At 37.6% G+C, this 21,159-nt stretch overlaps 1 protein-coding gene and 1 long non-coding RNA gene across 6 annotated transcripts in view; both read right to left on the minus strand.

Annotated features, from left to right (window-relative positions):
* Window positions 1-21,159, minus strand: part of DMD (dystrophin) — a 1,962,662-nt gene that overhangs the window by 16,124 nt on the left and 1,925,379 nt on the right. For all 5 annotated transcript variants that reach the window (XM_045582357.1, XM_045582356.1, XM_045582355.1 and 2 more), the window contains 3 exons: window positions 9,029-9,272; window positions 7,818-7,941; window positions 140-232 (listed from right to left, as the gene is read on the minus strand). In XM_045582357.1, coding sequence (XP_045438313.1) covers window positions 140-232; window positions 7,818-7,941; window positions 9,029-9,272 — 461 coding nt within the window. The remainder of the gene's footprint in view (window positions 1-139; window positions 233-7,817; window positions 7,942-9,028; window positions 9,273-21,159) is intronic.
* On the minus strand, window positions 10,276-15,126 carry LOC123652434. The gene is made up of 2 exons (XR_006741784.1): window positions 12,485-15,126; window positions 10,276-12,181 (listed from the first exon to the last, which is right to left on the minus strand). It is a non-coding gene; the product is annotated as an uncharacterized LOC123652434 (long non-coding RNA).

The following is a 21,159-nucleotide window of genomic DNA, read 5'->3' on the forward strand; positions in this document are numbered from 1 at the left end:
ATCTTTTCATGGTGATCCCAAATTGGCATTCTGTCAGCATGTGTTTATTAAACGTGGAAAACGGACATACTAGCTGGGTATTTCCGATAAGTGGCCTGACTCCAGTAAGTGTGAGTTATTGCCCAGTAGTGCAGCTTACCTCTTGAACTAGGGAACGAGTTGTTGAGTTGCTCCATCACTTCCTCTAACCCTGTGCTTGTGTCCTGGGGAGCACTCAGAAGATCTTCCTCACCTTAAATGAAAGCAAACACAAACAATGGCCAATTATACTTAAGGGAAAAAATCAGAGGTATTAAGAGTAAAGGCCCATGATTGCATTTAAAAATCCATTAAAATTTATTTCAACTTGTTCAAAAATAATATAAATAAAAATACCCCTTGAAGCTTACTAATTAGGGAACAACTCTTTAAGGGAAGAATAATTCCATGTAGGGTTTATCTATGTCATTATCTTTGCAGAAGAAAACCGTACATCTGTTTAAAATTTAAGATAAAGTTCACATAGGTTTCTTGTATGCTATTAACAAATGTGAGACATTTTTCTTTGTAATAAAAAATTATTATTGGACACTTGCGGTGTCTTTTCAATGCAAAAAATAAAATAAGACTGTGACATTATGCATTTATGAAGGTAAGAAAGAAAGGAGTGGAGACACTGAGTATTTTCACCACTCTTTCCTTTGACATTTAACCAAAAATGAAGTACCTTTAAAGTCCAGTGTAACAGGGATAAATAAAAGTTGTATGTGACTTATATAGGTGATAAAATATGAATACTAGTATTTGAAGAACTGTGGATATGGGGAATAGTGGGGAGTTACGTTCCTTTCCTCTTTATTACATGGGGCTACTTTATCATAATATTGTTTTTAAAAGCTAATAAGGGGAAAATTTTTTAGTTATCGAGAATTTATATGAGGAGAGAATGGTGATTTGGAAGGCAAGACATGTAGGGATGGATGGTCTTCCTCAGGGAATGAGTTTCCTTGTAGGTTTTGTTGATCTGTGTTCTCTGTTTATTCATGTTAAAGAAATACACCTCAAACAGCATTTCAGTAAGAGAATTTTCTTAAGTATAAACAAAATTATTTTGAACTTTGAAGGTCCTTGGAAACTAATTTTTCATAACATTCAGTCTTCTAATAGTGAAAATAACTTCTCTTCCATCATATTGGCACTTTTACCTAAAATAAGACCTTGCTTCAGCAAGTCTACAATAATGAAGGAAACCTAGGTTCACATCTGATTGGGAAATGACTGGAGAGCCAGTGATATAATGACTTAAAGTTGCTAATATCCTCAATATTTAAGGTCCCTGCCACTTAAATTTTCAACTATGATTACAATCCTACATTTATTATTAAGTTTTCATCCTTGTTTTTTAAGCACAATCTTCAAGAATGCTTGGCAGTGCTCACTATTAAGACAAAAATCAGCCTGGTCAGCTGACTGAGCATTGACCTATGAACCAGGAGATCACGGTTCAATTACAGGTTAGGACATATGCCTGGGTTGCAGGCTCAATCCTCAGTATGGGGCATGCAGGAGCTGATCAATGATTCTCTCTCATCACTGATGTTTCTATCTCTCTCTCCCTCTATGAAATCAATAAAAAACAGCTTTTTAAAAAAGATAAAATCATATCCCAGTTGGATGTGAGACTGTATACCATTATAAGAATGAAGGATTAAGGACTTTGTTTCTGTGAGGCTCCTGGTAGCATACCACAGAAAGCCTCTTGGAAATACAAGGTCAGGAAAATGAGTGCTGAACAATTCAGGTCATAAAGTAGAAAAGGAAGTTACAGTATCTATCTATCATCTATTTCTCAATCAATCTATCATCTATTTGTCTATCTATTATCTATCTATCTATCTATCTATCTATCTATCTATCTATCATCATCATCTATCCATCCATCCATTTATCTATACCCACTGGACTTATATTTGTGTTTTAGAAATCAAAAAGATGAAATTCAGAATCTTGAGTCCTGCTTTTGGAGGCTAATAAAGGGAAACTTTTATTAGCATAGGTATGTCAGTGATGTTAAGCACCTTTTTCATGTACCTGCTGGACAGCTACAAGGCTGATTACATCCCTTTGTTCATTACTGATGCAAAGTTTTGCTCAATTGCAGAACATGAGGCATTTTTACTGGCACCTAGTCCACGGCAGTGATAGTATGCCTTACACAGAATAAATTTGAACCAACAGACACAATCATGAGCAACGATGTTAGCATTTCTGACAGTTTAATTACATCATATCGGAGCTCTAGGAACTCAATTGTACTGTGTTAAGATTCAGGTACAGTTCAATGAAGTGACTGGCATTCCTCTCCCTGAATTATTTCAAGAATCAGTATAAACCTAATGATGTCGGCCAAGTTCATCTCTACAGATAAAGTATCATCTTTCTTTAAGTCTCAAATATAAGTGGCTAAGTACAAATGTAAAATTGGCTTATATGTTTTTTAAAAATATATATTTTATTGATTTTTACACCGAGAGTAATTGTGCCTGCAACCAAGGTACGTGCCCTTGACCGGAATCGAACCCAGGACCTTTCAGTCCGCAGGCCAACGCTCTATCCACTGAGCCAAACCGGTTTCGGCGGTTTATATGTTTTAATGGAAAACTTTCATGGCAGATACAAATGTGCTCATTCAAACATTTTTGAGTCCCTGTTACATCCTAGGTAGTACATACACAAAGTATAATTTTGTTTTCTTCTTTTCTAAAAGATTTTCTCAGTAAATAAAAAAGATCCTTTGGGTTTAACTGCCTTTTAAAAATCAAAATTAGATTTATCCCAGATATGCATGAATACAGGTGAAACAACACACTGAAAATGCTTAAACCCTAATATTTCTATGTCACATTACACTGGAAGAGTTAAAATAGCTAGATTTTAAATACCTGAAAAAAAGTCATAAAATTTAAAACAAGATTAGTTTATTTATTCAAATATTTATTAAAGGCCACCTACATGCCCGGCAGTGTTCTGATTGCTGGAGTTATAGCAATAAATAACCCAAAAGTACTGTTTCCATGGAACTTATATTCTTATGTCAGCACACAGACTAAACAAATACACAAATTACATAAGTATGCCAGGTGATGGTAAACAGAAGAGAGGGTTAGTGAGGAATAATTTTCAGAAAGGGGAGTCCTAGAAACCCTCATTGAGGAGGTGTAGTTGAGCAAAAACCTTAAGGATGTGAGGGTGTGAAGTAGGTAGCTGAGAGGGAAGAACACATCAGACAAAGGAAATAGCAAATGCCTGCTCAAAAGTATACTGCTAATGGTCAAGGGACTTCAAACTTAGCCAATGGCAGTTCTTTAGAATTAACACTTCCGTTTTATTCTACTCCAAGGTGATTCCCACAAACATGCATAAAACTCCTTTTTTGATTATTAGCTATAACTGTCATGGCTTGTTGGAAGTTGACCCAAAAATGACTGAAATACTTTTAAATGAGTATTTCAAAATAAGGAAAGACATAATCAAAGTTAAAATATACCCTGACATAACATAATGTGATAGACACTGAGGAAATAGGGAGAAAAAAGAGAAGTGAAATGACTCAAAGTTAATCTGGGGAAAAAAGAAATGGAATGGTTTGCTCTGGGCAAGATCTTTTTTCAAGTCTGAAACTCAGCAAGTTGTTAGGCTTTCTTGAAAGGATGACATCCCATCTGACTCACTTCCCTTCCCTTAATTCAAATGATGATTTTCCTACTTGCTAAGAAGTGACTTTAGCCAGAACTCAGGCAGAAAAGACCTAAGAAACCTTATTCCTGTAATTTTGCTTACACCTAAGCAAAATATTTTCTCTTTATACAAAAGGGAACTATGTACTAGAAAATTATCTTCTCTTGAAAAGAGGTCTGAGTATTAGCAACTATGACCATCATTACTTTTCTTTGGATTACTTAAATCACATATAATGTTTTTCACCAATTTCCAGCTTGATGTGTGATTACTTCATGACATGTTTTTTCTGCTTTCCTCCAGTTTTTCAGAAGAAAAAAATGATTTATCCAATACTTGCTATTAGCTTCAATTACTTTTTGAAAATTATATTTGGGGTAGATGGTTTCAATTTTACATTATAATGCTGTATATAAGTTCTTTAATTGTGGTATACAATGATAATAGTGATTATTAGCTGGTCAGTGTTCAATGGTGGTGAAAAATATTAAAATTAGTAGCTAATATTCTTTTATCTCACTGTGGTTACAAATGGCATTTCCCTGATGATTAGTGATGGTAAGCACCTTTTCATGTACCTGCTGGCCATCTGTGCTGCTTCTTTGGAAAAATGTCTATTCAGATCTTGTGCTCATATTATATTTGAATCAGATTTTTTTCTATTGTGTTGTATGAGTTCGTTATATAGTTTGGATATTAACCCCTTATCAGATATATGATTTGCAAATACTTTGTCCCATCCCATAGGTTGCATTTTTACTTGGTTGATAGTTTCCTTTGCTGTAACAGAGCATTTTATTTGACAGACACACTTATTATTGCTTTTGTTGCCATTGCTTTTGATGCCAACTCCAAAAATTACATCACGAAGACTGATATCAAGGAGCTTACTGCCTATTTTTTTCTCAGGGGTTTTATGGTTTCAAGTCTTATGTTCCAGCCCTTAACCCATTTGTGCTGATTTTTCAGTATAAGATAGTGGTCTTCTTTTGCATGTGGATATCAGTTCCCAACACCACTGACTGATGAGACTATCCTTTTTCCCATTGTCTGTTGTTGGCTCCTTGTAAATAAATTGACTATATATGCATGGGTTTATTTCTGGGCTCTATTCTGTCCTGTTGATCTATGAGTCTGTTTTTTAGGCTACTACCATATTATTTTGACTAGTATGACTTTGTCATATAGTTTGAAATGAGGAAGTATGATGCCTCCTGCTTGGGTCTTCTTTCTCAAGATTGCTTTGGCTATTCGGGATCTTTTGTGGTCATGTTTGAAGGCAGTAAAAAAATGGGTTGCAGAGGAAAGTGGATTTTGAATACCAGATTAAGTAGTATGAACTTTATTCTGTAGGCAAACAGGAATCACAAACATATTTAAGGAGAAGAATAATACACAATCAGAATGTTAGGAGAGCAACTGGAAACATCTGGAAGATGGCTTGAAAAGGGAGAGGGACCAAAAGAAAAAAACGAAACCAATTAGGAGAGTACTCATATTGTCTGTTCAGCTGATTAGATGATGAAGGCTAAATTTGGGCAGAAATACTGAATTGAAGAGTTCTTCTCTTTTTAAAAGAGGTTAAACAGATTGACCATGATGATTTGATTGATGATGGTAGGACTTGGCTAAAGAAATTAAGGAAAGGTTTGGTTTTAGAAGTGATGGATATATTTAGTGCCTGGTTGTGATGATCATATAAAGGGGTGTACACGTGTCCAAGCTCATCCAAATGTACACATTAAATGTATGCAATTTTTGTATATCAATTATACTTCAAGGAAGTTAAAAAGTAAAAGAAAGTAGATAAAGGGACAAAGTGTGGAAAATGACTGCCTTTGTATAGTTTGGAAAATTGGAAGAAATCTTTTGGAAGTTGACCGGGATTTCAGATTGTGTTATATTTTTATGCAGAAGACAGTAGAGAGATTTAGGATTTATGGTTATCAACATGGCAGAAGCCAAGGAATGGAAGTAGTGCCAAGAAAGAGTAAAGGAGATGGAAAGAGAATATTAGGAAAGCCTTCAGGTGATGAGCTGAGAAAGATACAACATCACCTATGTGGTAATTGCTTATAAAATATTTAACTTTAATCCTATCATGAGTAAACAAGCAGACAGGTGGAAATTGAGGAACATTCTACAGAACAACTGGCTTTACCTCTTCTAAAATGTCACTGTCATGTGGAGAGGCTGGGGAAGTGTTCTAGATGAAAGGAGACTAAAATGATGTGGTAACTAGATGCACAGCATGACCTTGATTGGATGCTGAATGAAAAAAAAAAAAAAAAGCAAAATGCTATACAGAATATTTTTGGCAGAACTGGGGCTATTTGAATTTTAAATTATATATTAGATAATAGTATTGTATCAGTGTTAATTTCCTGAGTGTGGTAATTCTATTGTAGTTATGAATGCAAAGATCTTTCACCTTGGAAGATGCATGTTGAAAGATTTAGGAGTAAAGTGTCATTATGTATGAAACATAATCATTAAGTGGGCTAGTGAAATGAGAAACAAATCAATAAGCTCTACACATGCATAAAATATGCACATAAAATATAAATAAATATATAAAGGTGTGAACATATAGATATACAAAATAGATGTGACTATAAATAAATAAAGCAAATGTGGCAAAAACATTGAATTAACTGCAATTCTGCCATAAGTTTGAAATTGTTCTAAATCAAAAGCTAAGGAGTCATTAGACAGAGGAGTCGTTAGGAAGCCATAGGCTCCTGTGTGAGTAGCTCATGCAAGCCAAGAGAACATAACTGTTAATTTCCATTTCTTTGTCTGTCTTTTCCAATAGAATGTAAGCTTTATTAGGACACCTTCCAGTAAACACACATATAGTACATAGATACTTTCTTATCAGTGATAAGTATTTCATGCTTTGAGGAAGCACTTCACTCATTACATAGATCACCTACTATAAATTTACCCATATTTCACATTCAAAAGGTCATTGGGGTTGTTTATTTAAAGAATGCAACTCTCTAGCCGAAACCGGTTTGGCTCAATGGATAGAGCGTCGGCTTGGGGACTGAAAGGTCCCGGGTTTGATTCCGGTCAAGGGCATGCACCTTGGTTGCGGGCATATCCCCAGTAGGGGGTGTGCAAGAGGCAGCTGATCGATGATTCTTTCTCATTGATGTTTCTAACTCTCTATCTCTCTCCCTTCCTCTCTGTACAAAATCAATAAAATATATTTAAAAAATAAAAAATATAAAGAATGCAACTCTCCATCCAGAATATGGTTCACAGACCTTAGCACATAGACCTTCAAAGTATGAGGACACCCATAGCATTTGTTTCAATTACCCGTGAGCATCCTTCAAAAAGATGGTTGGGGCTTTTTCCTTCTTAAATGAAATTGCCTTATACATTTAAAAAAATCTCTCTTGACTTCAGTTTTTTCTTTCAGAGGGCACACTTAACAACAGAGCCTACACATTTTATATTGGCAAGTGATCTCAGCCTATGCCAGCCCCCAGAATATAGCAGTTTTGTCCTTGCATTCAAGTTCTGCCATAATCTTCTTGGCTCCATAAATCATCAGGACCAGGGCCTGACGTGCACTTGACCTTGGGTGCTTTCATGGGCAAGCTGCCTCTTTGCCGGTGTTGACATGCCTAAATAATTAATGCCTCTAAGCACCCAGGGCTCTGAGTCTCACGGCAAACATAAGTGACTCAGTTTCACATGCTTTGCTTACTTCAAAAAAGGGGAAAACCCTGCGGTAGGAAATAACAACAGTGGTACTAAAACTCAGTTGTATTTGGAATGTATGGAGTTTGCAAAGGCACACAGTATCTTTTCATATACTGAGTGATCTTTTGCAGTCCTGACAATCTGCTAGCTATCTACAGATCTCATGTGGAGACAACAAATCTAATGCAGAGATTGCCCTAAATTACTAAAGGTGTGGGAAAGCCAGGAAAACAACATCAAACATTTTCTCTTCCTTCACAATGCTTTGCCCAAAAATGATATTAGATATTTTAGCTGACGATTTGAACCTCTCAGCAAGGAGTTCACCCTTTCCAGACTTCAAGGAATAACAAAATGCAGGAGTATCTAAGACAGACACTTACCCATGGATTCTGAAGTTTGACTGCCAACCACCCGGAGCAGCATAGGCTGACTGCTGTCTGACCTCTGAAGAGAGGTAGAAGGTGAGGAGACAGTTGTTCCATTCACCTTGGCCTCTGCTTGGGGCTAATGCATCCAAAAGAAACCAGTATTATTTTTCATAGTAAACATTCAGATATATAACCATAAAACCATTATAGACACTTAGGACTCAGAAATGATGACCTTTCCTACTTAGAAACCTCCCAAAGATTGCTAAATTTGGGAAATTTCACTATTGATGAGCTCCATGGATATTGCTTTTGTGTCAGCATTTGCCCCCTTATATGTTTGGGGGGGGGGGGGGAATCACAGCTACAGTGAAAAAGGATATATAAAAATCATTAGTCTAAATAATTAAAATATTTAGGTCATGTGAGAATGGGGAAACCATGTGGGGCCACAAAAAATGTAGTGGAGAATTCATATTTTTGTGAAGCAAGATGAAGAAAACATATCCTAAAAGGTAACATACTCAGCAAGCCAGGACCACATGCAGGTAGGGCCTACTATAATGCAGTATCTTACTAGGTTTTCAAAGGAGGCTTAACCATTACATTTTAGAAAATATAAGAAAAAAAAAAGCCAAAAGGTATAACCAAAATTACAGTAATACTAATTGCTAAAAAGAGAGTTCCATTTTAAGGGGTAACATTTTCACTTTTAGAAAACTAGTGGAAATCTCTCGGTACTTTTTTTAAAAGATGAAATTTAAATCATTCCAATAAGAACATTTTTGGCCCTGGCTGGTTGGCTCAGTGGACAGAGCCTATGGACTGAAGGGTCCTGGGTTTGATTCCGGTCAAGGGCACATGCCCAGGTTGTGGGCTCCATCCCCAGTAGGGGTGTGCAGGAGGCAGCTGATCCATGATTCTCTATCATCAATGTTTCTATCTCTCTCCCCCTCTCCCTTCCTCTCTGAAATCAATAAAAATGTATTTTTTTAAAAAGAACATTTTTGTAGGAAACAATCTTGAACAAATATTAACAAACACACTAGTTTTCCTCCTCATGGCCCTTGATATCTAGCCCACTGCTAGGCACATATGTGGTACTCAACAAATTGATACCTTATGGCACTTCTCAAAAGGGGGTCTGTGTTTTAGTTTTATTGAAGAGAAAGAAAGTACGATTTTGTAAATGTCCCAAGTTAAAGGGTGGGGAGGGGACTCACTTGCTCCAGCAGCTGCCTTAGCCTATGCAACTGGGACTCCAGCTGTTTATTGTGGTCCTCCAGGATTTGCATCCTGGCTTCCAGGCGGCCTTTGTGTTGACGAAGTAGCTTGGCCTCAGCAATGAGCTCAGCATCCCGGGGACTCTGAGGAGAGGTGGGCATCATTTCAGGAGGAGACGGCAGTGGGGACAGGCCTTTGTGTTCATGCTGCTGCTTCAGACGATCATATTCTGCTTGCAGATTCCTGTTGGCATCAAAGAAGTAAAAAAAAAAAAAAAAGAAAAAAAAAAGAAAAAGAAAGAAAGAAAGAAAAGGAAAGGAAAGGGGAAAAAAAAGTAAGTTCAATATCATCACCAGATTTCATATAAAATGGCAGAGACGCACCTGACCCCCGCCAAACACAAGAGCAAGCAGAAGAGGGGGTCACTTAATGAATGGCTTTTTATGACGACGATCTTAGTAAGGCTAAAAAATAAAAATAAAACCAGAAGCGTCTGCCGGATGTGTGAGGTGAGGTGCTTTTCAACCTTTTATTTTATACGAAAAGCCTCATGAATGCTATGTTCAGACAAGTCAGCAGAAAAAAAAAAATTAACCATTTTGTTAATACTTCTCTATGTAGTAAGATTACAATTTTTATACCTCTATCAACACGGTGGTTTGCATAAAAAACCATCAGCTATTTCAACAGCAATGTATAAGAACATACTAAGAATGTACCCATGTACCCAACACATTGCTTTAATACACATGTGTCAAACACAAGGCCCGCGGGCCAAATCCGTCCCGCCAGGCCTTGCAATGTGGCCCGCACCGCGCTGTCATCACTGCACTCCGCTGCGTTTCCATCACAATGACAGTTTATGACTGTTCAGTAAACCATTCGGCCCACGATTTAGGCTGGATTTTAGATTTTGGCCCCTTCTCTGATTGAGTTCGACACCCCTACTTTAATACATATAACATTTGCCCTATTGTTTTCAAATCATCTTTGAAGCAATAAAATATGACAGTAAAAGCTGAAGCTCCCCAACATGCCCTGGTCAATACCATATCAGTCCCTCCTCACCATCGCCCCCACAGAGATAATGCCATCCCGAATTCCATGTCTATCATTATCAAGGTCATATCCACAAACACTAGGATGAACTTAACAAAGAGGCTGATATTCGGCTGTTGTGTTGTGTGTTTTTTAACCCCCTACAAAAATTGCCATTTCATGGAATTCAATCCAATAGCATTATTTCCACGTTTTTAAACTTTCTATTTTAATGTTTAAGAATGTACATACCATTCTAAGAGTTGCTTTTTGCCTTCAACACTGTTTTTGGTGGGTTATCCATGTTGATACATACTAGTTTGCGATTTTAAGTGCTGTAAGGGATTATTCTGCTGCTTTAATATGCCCACAACACTCTCCTGTCAATGGGCATTTAAATTCCCAACTTGCCACAATTACAATGATGCAATGAACTTCCTTCTACATGTCTCCTTGGGTACCTGTTTAAGAGATTCCTTACAGAACATATCTAGATGTGGAATTTTGGGGTTCCAGCAACATTTACATTGCTACACATTACCAAATTTCTCTCCTAAGTGGTTTTACCAATTTACTCTCTTACCAGTAGTGAATGAGATTTTTCATTAAACCACATCTTCATCAAAGACTTGGGGTTATCAAATACTTAAGCATTAGCCAATTTGATGGGTGCATTTTAATTTGTATATCTTTTATTATTGGCGAGGTTGTACTTCTTTTGCGTTAATTGGCTTTTCACGTTTTCTTTACCCATTTCCCCTCTAGATTGTCTTTTTGTCATTAAAGTTCTGGTTATATTCTGGATGCTTATTGTTTTGCCAGCTATATGCACACCAAATATCATCTCCTACCCATATCTCTGCATAGCTTATCTTTAACTTTGTTTACGATGTCCTGTTGTCCAAAAAAACTTAAATTTTCATATATAACTCCATTTTCTGCTTTTTATGTTTTCCTTGTACTGACATAAAGTTTCACATTTTGGACTTTACACAGAATCCTTTGTGCTTGGCATAAACGTAAGATCTACTTTTACTTTTCCCCATAGATAACTTATTAAGCCAACCAACCTCATTCATTATATAGTTTCTCCCCCCAGTGATTTCTAACGGTACCTCGGCAATTCGTCAAGAGTCCATAAACACACAGTGTGCATTTGAGCTCTCGATTCCATTTCATTGGTTTCTTTGTATGTCTCCACCCCATGCAGGTGCCACTCCGCAACTTCAAATAAGCTGGTGTGTGATAGACCCTCCCATTCCCATTGTTCTGCCTTAAAATGGTCTCTGCTCTTCTCACCCCTTTGATCTTCCCTGCGATTTTAGTGTCACCTTTTCATACCAAAATTCTTGGTGAAATTTGGGGTTTGAATTACACTGAATTTATATATTAATCTGGGAAGAACAGACTTCATGTTTTTGAGTCTTCAGATCCAGTGAAAGGTCAGCTCTTCACTTCTAGTCTCATTTCATATCTATAATAACGTGGTGCCATTCCCTATGCCTTTTCCTCTAGCTTTTCATGTTGAATGCTTAAATCATATTTATTTTTATGCTTTTTAATAAATACATTTAGGATTACAGATTTCATTCTTGCTTTAGAATTGCTGGAAATACAGTTCCCATTGATGACACTTCTGCTATCAGATACCTGGTGGCTGACTAGAACTCTTTGATACCTTTTTTTCAATTACAATAAATACCAAAATAAGAGGACAAATTTCTGTTGTTCACAGATGATATTTCATCAGGCGAGAGAACTTCCTATCCACAAATGTGGAGGATCTATATCTATGAGAAAAGATATGAGATGCAAGTGAGGTGAAAAGAGTTTTCCCATTGTCCCACTGGAGAAAGTAAGATAATTTCATGATCAGGTTTTCTGTTAGGAAAATATTTCCTGTTGTTCAGTATCTGGGCAGAGAATGGCATGTCTTCCAAATGCTTAGTTTCAAAATGATGTATCTTCACATTAAAGAAGAAATAAAATCGAATCTATTCTTTTTTCTTTTTTTTTAAAGCTCTACCTTATAGCTAACGTTATAAGTTTTCTAGGAATTTAAAGTTATGTAGGAAACCAATATATGACTGTTTCATCTACAGGAATATAATCTCCTATTTGTCTCTTTTTTATTGATTATGGTCTCACATAATTGTCCTTATTCCCCCATTCCCATCCCAAACCCCTCCCTAGATATGGCCCCTCCAACCCCCATTGTCCATGGCCACTGGCTAGGCCCATATGTATGCACTCAAGTCCTTGGTTGATCTCTTCCTCTTCCCCCCATCCTCCCTTACTTTCCCTCTGAGATTTGAGAGTCTGACCACTGCTTCTCTTTCTCTGGGTCTGTTTATGTTGTTCATTATTTCCTCTAGATGTGTGAGATCATGTGATCCAAGAAATACCCTTGTAAGAACCTAATTGTCTTGACTGAAATCCCATCAGTTCTCCATCTTCAAGGACAGTTGTGAGTGCAGTTTGTTTTGTAGCAAACTGCTTTGCAAAGCAGTAATAAGTAGAGATTTATCAAAATAAGTTTACCTTCAGCCAGATTCTGCATGTAAGTCCTCTGGGTGTGAACCAAGGTATGCAGTTGTCCGCATTAATTAAATCCAATTTCTGACCATCTAACTGACAATCACCTAAATGCTTCTGTGAACTTGAAGCAGCATCCAATGTTCATAAGGTTTCACTTGACAGGAATTATCTTTTATTTTTCCCCCATACAGTATTCAATAAAAAAAAAAATTCACCTTCATTGAAATGTTCCAACTAGTAATACCTTCTTACGTAATGTCCTATTCAGGATTCTTCTTTCTACTCTATTGGGTCATCCACAATGTTATTTTTAAAAACATTGTGATACTACCCTGAAGACCATGTCTAAAAACAAATTATTACTATCTTGCCACCTACTTTTCACAAAGGTAATGGCATTTTTTAGAGAAGTCTTCCTTGATATCTTGATCCTCTGGGTCTAGTTGTCTACAGATTCTCCTTTAACGGGTTATTTATAAGTGCCTTTGCTCAGAAAACATGGTTTAGTATATATAACACATTACATTTCAGTTTTTATGTTTTCCAGTGAAAAACAGAAAAGGTCATTTGAATCAGCCAGGGCCTCCCAAAGCTGAGCTGTGCAGAATACCAATTGCTCCTAAGGAGAGCCTTTCTTGCCTTCCCAGATGTTTGAAATTTCTCTCGGGAGACCATTTCCTTAAAAACTCACATCCTTCTTCAGTTCTGGAAGATTTTCAGCTGTTAACAGCTTCAAACATTGCTTCTCTGCCATTTCATCCATTCTCTTCTGAGACTTCGATTAGGTATATTTTAGAGCCTTGTGGCCAATTCCTCATCTCTTTTAATTGCTCGTTTATATTTCTTATCTTTTTCTCTTAGTGTGGTGCACAATAAAGTCCTCAGAATCATCTTTTAATTCTCTTTATCTTCTGTGACTGGGTCCACTCTATCCTGTCTATTGGGTTTCGTAGCCTCAGTTGTGATAGTTTTTATTTCCAAAGATGTCTTTTTCAGATCCATCGATTCTTCATCTATTCCTGTGTCTTAGCTTCTTGTTCTTTTTTAACAAAGGTGTTTTCTTATTTATGTCTTTGAGCACATCCAAATGTACTCACAAGCAATACTTGTTGTACCATTCTATCATTTTACTTTCATCTAGGCTTAATTCATCTTTTGATGGTCAGTTTGGAGGGACTCTCACTTTTTAATGTGTTTTGGATTTTGGTTTGAAGACACATTTTGAAAGAGATGGTGTGTGCTTTCCTCTCCTGCTGGAACTCACCTCTCCCCATCAAGTGGTTTTGTGGCAGTGACCATCTGCCATTCACAGGCCTCTAGCCTGGAAGAGCTACAAGATCTTAGATTGCTAATCTGCAGCAGTCACATTGAATGATATGAGTGCAGTTGTTGTGAGTTTCACCACCAGGCAGCATGGTTCATGCCCTGGTATTAAGGCTCTGATGCTCTCTTTCCCAACTCCCCACCTATTCCCCAGGCTCCACATTAGGCCCATGTCTGCATATACTAGTAAGCAGAAGTCCTCCGCAGCCTCCAAACTGTTCTTTTTTCAATGTTCTTTCACATATAAGCATGCCTATGAATGTGCCTTTCCAGGTGTGTTTTTGCGGGGTCCCGATTTCGAATGTCTGGCTCTGGGCCCCACCTTGTGAGGAAAATTGTAATTCCTGTTAAGCAGAAGCTGAAAGCCCACTACACACCACATATTGCTGACTGTGCCCTGTGTTTGTTTCCATTTCTGATCCAGAGAGAGGTTCATCTTATTTTAAAGCTCAGCTACGGCTTTTTCCATTTTTGTTTCACTCCATATATTATCTACCACAGGATAAATGGTAGGAGCTGAGGAAGATGCCTTAAAGCAAGAGCTAATGTGATCTTGATCAGAAGCCTACCAGGCTTGCTGATTTTGCAGCTGTAAGATCAATGTTTCCTCGGTATCCATTCAAACCTAAATTCACCAGGACAGGATTAAATGAACCAAAGGAGTTCCTTTCTCTTAAACAAATATGTAACATACATATGAACCTTCTATTAGGCTCAGTAACGAATTTGCTTTGAAGGGACTAGTTTTTCCTCCTGAAGCTCTGAGGCAGGACAAGCTGTCATGCCAAAACTCTGAAAAGCCAGAAATAGCTCAAAAGAGGTATCTTGGCCAGAAACCAAGTAAAATAGTTCTTTGATTTGAGTCTAAATTCTCTTTTAAAGGTATTTACAATGATTACAAAAATAATCAAGAACAAATGATGTTCAGGGGGTTGCATTAGAGATAACTACTAAATGTTTCCTGATAAACAAGATCAGGGTTACAGGATTGTGCTAGGGCATATTTTTTTAAGGGCTGGGAAATTAAGTCATTTAGCCTTTATAAATTAAGGCTTATATTTAAAACAAATATGCCAAAACCTTTAAAAGTTATCTGGCCCTAGCTATTTTGGCTCAGTAGATATAGCATCTGTCCATGGACTGAAGGGTCCTGGGTTCAATTCTGGTCAAGGGCACATGTCTCGGTTGCAGGCTCCATCCCCCCAGCCCTAGTCAGGGCATGTGCAGGAAGCAGCCAATTTTATGTGTCCCTCTCACATGGATGTTTATCTCTCTCTGTCTCTCCCCCTCCCTCCTACTCCCTCTAAAAATCAGTGGAAAAATATCTTCGGGTGAGGATAAAAACAACAACAACCCAAATGCTAGATTTTTTTGGATGCAGTATTTATAAAGCACAGATCATTGCCATAAAAGATCATTGAGATACCACGGTTAAGTTGTTTTAAAGCTTAATCACAAATACAAATTTTACTCATTTTATCAGCTGGCTATCAATTTACATTGTACCAATATATATTCTGCTGTTTTTGAAGTTATACATGTACATATCACCCTTACTGATTCTCTAATTATTAGAATGTGTATGAAGTAATTTCAATACAGGGAATACATGTCAGCGATCAGACAACGACTCCAGAGAATCTATTTACATTCTTTATTATCTGTAAATTATATTTCTCTCGTAGTTCCCGAAAGAACACTAATTCAAATTCACTGCACATGGCCCAGTCACCACAATTTCTTCCTGCAGCTAGTCATCCTAAAAAAAAGTCTCCCATCCATTATTAATTTCTTATTCTCCATAGAGCTAAAAACACTCCATCCATTCTACAACTACATAGATGTATCTGATTAATTTTATGTCACCAAGTGTATAAATGTGGTTGTCTAGATACAAAATTACATTTTAAAAAATTTCTAGTCAAGTTAAAATTTTCCTAAGCAAGTAATGGATATAAGATGAATTAGATCGCTCTTACCTCTATCTGTTGAAAACATGACGTCTCTTGGCCCTTTTGGCAATCACTACTAGCTACACATTAGTTAGGATAAAGAACATTACAGCAATCTTTTCTTGCGTAATCAATTTACAGAGGCCAAGTGTTTTCAAAGCACATTGTCTACTCTTTAAATGGAACTTTCCTAGTACGTGTAATTATATAGCTGTATAATGGTATTTTGAAATAAAGAATTGAATGTCACTTTCCACTGCTCAATGCCTTTTACACAGTATTATACACTCTGTGTTTGCTTGTGCTTTTATACATTTTAGTCTACTTCATAAAGTGGAAACAACTACAAAGGTCTGCATCTAAAAAGTATAGGCCCTGAGAAGTCTAGCTTTATCCTCATACAATATTAAAAGCAGCTAAATCAATCTGGACTCAGGCAAATGTAATACATCTTACAGAAACAATTACATCAACTGTAAGTCTAGCACATTAGCAATTTCTAAAAGGAAGATGAAGACAAATTTTGCAGGCATGATCTAGCTTAAAAACCTGGAATGGCACATAGACTTTCCATTATAATAAAAATGTTTAAAGCTATACTGTAAAATTTTATCAAATACAAAGTAAAAAGTACCCTCAAACTGGATGGGAAAAGACATCAATGTGCCTTGGCATTACCAGTGTTAATTAAGAAGAGGTGCATAGAGTGGAAAGTTAAAGTATATATGTTTTAGGGCTGCCTTGAGCAAAACAGTAAAAATGTCTTGTTTCTAATTTGTTTACCTTAACACTGTCCCTCTTTCATGCACTCAGTGCTCTTAAGTCCAACCCCTTTCCTACTGAAATTTTATCAGCATAAAGGTGTTATATAGAAGTTATTTAAACCTTATGGGATTTTATAATAATACTAGAAGCCTGATGCATGAAGATTCGTGCCCAAATGGGCCTTCCTTCCCCTGGCTGCTGGCATCGCCTTTGCTCTGGCCAGAGCAGCCTTTCTGCTCCAGCCTGGAGCAGCTGAGGGTGAGGGGGGGCATGGCGGGACCCATGCATGCAAATTAACCTGCTACCTTTGTTGGGTTAATTTGCATAGTCACTCCTGATTGGCTGGTGGGTGTCACGGAGTTATGATCAATTAGCATATTACTCTTTCATTAGGTAGATGCCATTTCTTCCAGTGATATCTGCATTTTAAGAGATATTGAAGCATGTAAAGAAAAATAAGATTTTTATTATTATTATTATTTTTTTTTTACACATTGCATTTTGCATGCCTTTTATCACCATGGCTGAGGGGGGACTTAGAAGAGGGTTTGAGAGCCTGACATTTTGGTCAGAGAGACTTGAATTCACAAATAGGCTCTGCCACTTTCTGAGGCTAGGAAATTGACTGAAGCACTCAGCCCATCAGGAGGATTTATGAGCCAGTATGGTTTGTATTCCGTCTGTACAACTTTCTTAGAACCCCACCCAGCCCATTATAAGTATTCAATAAATGTTGGCTATTACTGTAGTTGTTACTTATTTCTATCCCTATTCTGAACTTTTTAGATTTGGAAACTCAGGCGTGCTAAACACTTCCTATTAAAAGAAAGCACTTAGCCTGACTGGTGCGGCTCAGTGGTTGAGTGTGGACCTATGAACCAGAAGATCATAGTTCAATTCCCGGTCAGGGCACATGCCTGGGTTGCAGGCTCAATCCCCAGTGTGAGGCGTGCAGGAGGCAGCTGATCAATGATTCTCTCTCATCACCGATGTTGCTATCTCTTTCTCCCTCTCCCTTCCTCTCTGACATCAATAAAAATATTTTTTTAAAAGCACTTAAATTATCTTAAATAAAAGCAATCTACTGAGACTTTTTGAGCTTGGCAGAAAATATACATCTAGAGTGCTCAGAAACTGATTTGTCATCCAACATTTGCTCTCTCTCTCTCTATATATATATACTTGAGTTATAGCCCTCTAGTCATTATTAGAGATACCCTTGAACTTGGAAATTATTATATATTTTCCATCATCTGTACAAAATGAAATCACTGGCTTAAGATTACTAGGATGAGATCTAAGATCTGACAAAGTCTGCTGGGTATGTGACAAAATCATCAAATTAGGTGTGTAGATTACTGCTGTAATAAATATTTGGACCAAGACTACAGGTTAATGTATCTAGATGTACTCTATTTTGGGGATAGGCCCTTGACACATCAATCTGTATCTTCAGTGAGTTCCAAGAGACAGAATCTGACAATGTTAATTAGCTTTAGTTTACCTTTGATGATCGAGATATTTTTCACAAATTCCTGATCAGAGGCTAAGACATTATTATCCGTAGAATAAATGTATTAATCAAAACTTCAACACAAGAAGAGAAGAATTCATTAAAAATCCTAACTGTTATACCTGAAAATAAGCCAAGACAAAAATAACAATAGCTAGTCTTCACCATTCAAAAGTACACTAGTACTACAGAGATTTTAAAAGTGAGGAAGTCTAGTCCCAGAAATAGTACCACTGGGTAAAGTGTGTTTCAATTTTCAGACAAATACAGTAAAATAGCAAACATCTATTGTCTGTGGTCAGCGAAAAGCCATAGCAGTCTCTAGGAGAATCATAATTTTAAGCTTTGTGTGTCCAAGCTCGAGTCCCTTATGAATAGTTAGACTTGGCCTTAAATTCTTCCAGTAAGTTCATCTTGATGGCCTATTTTTTCCATTCCTGGCACACACTACTGTACATTCTTGCCGTATCTGATCCTATGGCCTCCTCTATTACAATGACAAAAACTACAGGATCATTTCTTAAAATAAGTCTCAGTATTTGTACACAAACGTTCATGGCACCATTATTCCTATTTAGACAGAAGTGGAAACAACTAAAAGTCCATCAACTGCTGAATGGGTTAAGAAAATGTGGTATATCCATATGACAGAATAACATTCAGTAATAAAAAGAATGAAGTATTAATACATGGCACAAAGAGATGTTCTTTAAAACATTATGCTATGTAGAAGAAGCCAGTTACAAAATACCTCGCACTGTAGTATTCATTTATATGAAATGTCCAGAATAAGCAAATTCGTAGAAACAGAAAGCACATCAGTGATTGTCTAGGGCTGGGGAAGGGTTGTTTTGGGAGCAATAGAGTGGCTGAAACAGGTATGGGGTTTCTTTTGGGGGCGAGGAAAGTATTCTATAACTGATTCTGCACAATGGTTGCACAACTCTGTGACTATCCTAATAACCACTGAATTATAAACTTGAAATGGGTGAACTATATGGTATGTAGATGATATCTCAATAAAACTCCTATACAAAGTTAAAAATAAGTTCTAGAGGCAGGGTAACGATAGTGGGGTAGGTATATCCTGAACTCACCTTCCCCCCAAAACACATGGAAATTACAATTAAATATAGATCAATCATTGCTGAGAATCACCTGAAGACTAGCTGAATAAAAGTCCTAAAACTGAGGATATAAAGGAGCCATATTCAATGGGTAGGAGGGGAGGGGTGCAGTGTGGGCTGGCCCCCTCTCACAAACAGGAGAGAGATCTCTCTCAGCCACAGTGGTCCAACTCCCAAACCAGGCTCCCCAGCCCAGGGGACCTGTGCCACAAAGAGGAATCCCCATGAAATGTGGCTTTTAAAACCATCAGGGATGATGTCCAAGATAGAGGAAGAGCAATGAGAGACCAAGATGCTGCTCTTAAAGGGCTCAAGCACAAACTCACTTGCTCCCAAGTTTCAGTGCAAATGCAGCAGTTTGAGAAGTGCCTGGGTCACACAGAGAGGAATGAAATTGACTAACTTTACAGTTGAGGGCTGGAGGGTCAGGGATCAGGGATCGAGGGAGAGAAGTGCAGGTGGATACATCTGTTCCTTTGTTTCTTTTGTTGTGTTCCCCTTCCACCTGGCTGGCCTGGCTCAGGTGGGTGCCAAATATGTCCCTCTCCATTAACCAGGCTAACACCATTTGGCCCACCCAACCTGCTTGCTCCAAATGGCTTCAGACCTCACACACATGTGGGAGCCTATTCCAAGGCCCCCAAGCTCAGCACAGGCCACCACCTGCCTCAGCTTACATTGTAGCTCCTACCAAGTGGCCCTAAGCCTGACACCAGTACCAGTCAGCCTCAGCTTGCATCGTATCTCCTATCACAGGGCCCCAAGCCCGGTACAAGCAGTGGCTGGCTTTGGCTCCCATCACACCTATTACCAAGCTGCTACAGCAGCACAGCCAGCTTAGGCCAGAAGCAGATCCCCTCCCAAGCAGCTCTACAACTAACACACACACAACAGGTGGCTTTGGCAGCACCATGGCTCTCACCAATGCGACTCCTGCTCTGTGGGGCCAGCCCCTATATACCTGATCATCTGCAGGAGTCAATTCTTTAACATACACCTTAACAGTATTTCTTTTCCTTTTTTTTTTTTTGGTCTCCTAGGGCAAAGGCAACGAAAGCAAAAATAAATGGGACTACATCAAACTAAAAGCTCTTGCACCAGGAAGGAAACCATCAATTCAATAAAAAGGCAATCTACTGAATGGGAGAAGATATTTGCAAATGATATATCTGATAAGGGGTTAATGCTTATATTAAAAAATTCATGCAACTTAACATAAAAAAAAACAATTTGATTAAAAATGACAGAAGACCTGAATAGAAATTTCGCAAAGAGGACATTCAGATGGCCAACGGACATGAAAAAAAATGCTCAATATCACAAATCACTGGGGAAATGCAAATTAAACCACAATGAGATATCACATCATATTTGTCAGAATGGCTATCATCAACAAATCAACACACGAGTGTTGGCAAGGTTGTAGAGAAAAGGTAAACCTCATGCACTGCTGGTGGGAATGCAGACTGGTATAGCCTCTGTGGAAACAGTATGGCATTTTCTCAAAAAATTAAAACTAAAACTATCATATCACTCAGCAATCCCACTTTTCTGGATATTAATCCAAAGAAATAGAAAACACTAATTTGAAAAGATGTATGTATCCCTATGTTCACTGGGTAAGTAACCTAGGTGTGCATCAATAGGTGAAAGGATAAAGTAAGTGTGGTACCTACATATAATGGAATATTACTCAGCAATAAAAAATTATATGAAATCTTGCCATTTATGACAACATGGATGGTCTAGATGGCATAATGCTAAGTGAAACAGGTCAGAGAAAGACAAATACCATATAATTCCACTTGTATGTGGAAGCTATAAAACAAAACAAATGTACATGTAAAATAAAACAGAAACAAACTCAAAATAAA

The sequence above is a fragment of the Pipistrellus kuhlii genome, unplaced genomic scaffold (assembly GCF_014108245.1).
Source record: "Pipistrellus kuhlii isolate mPipKuh1 unplaced genomic scaffold, mPipKuh1.p scaffold_m20_p_16, whole genome shotgun sequence".
NCBI lineage: Eukaryota > Metazoa > Chordata > Mammalia > Chiroptera > Vespertilionidae > Pipistrellus > Pipistrellus kuhlii.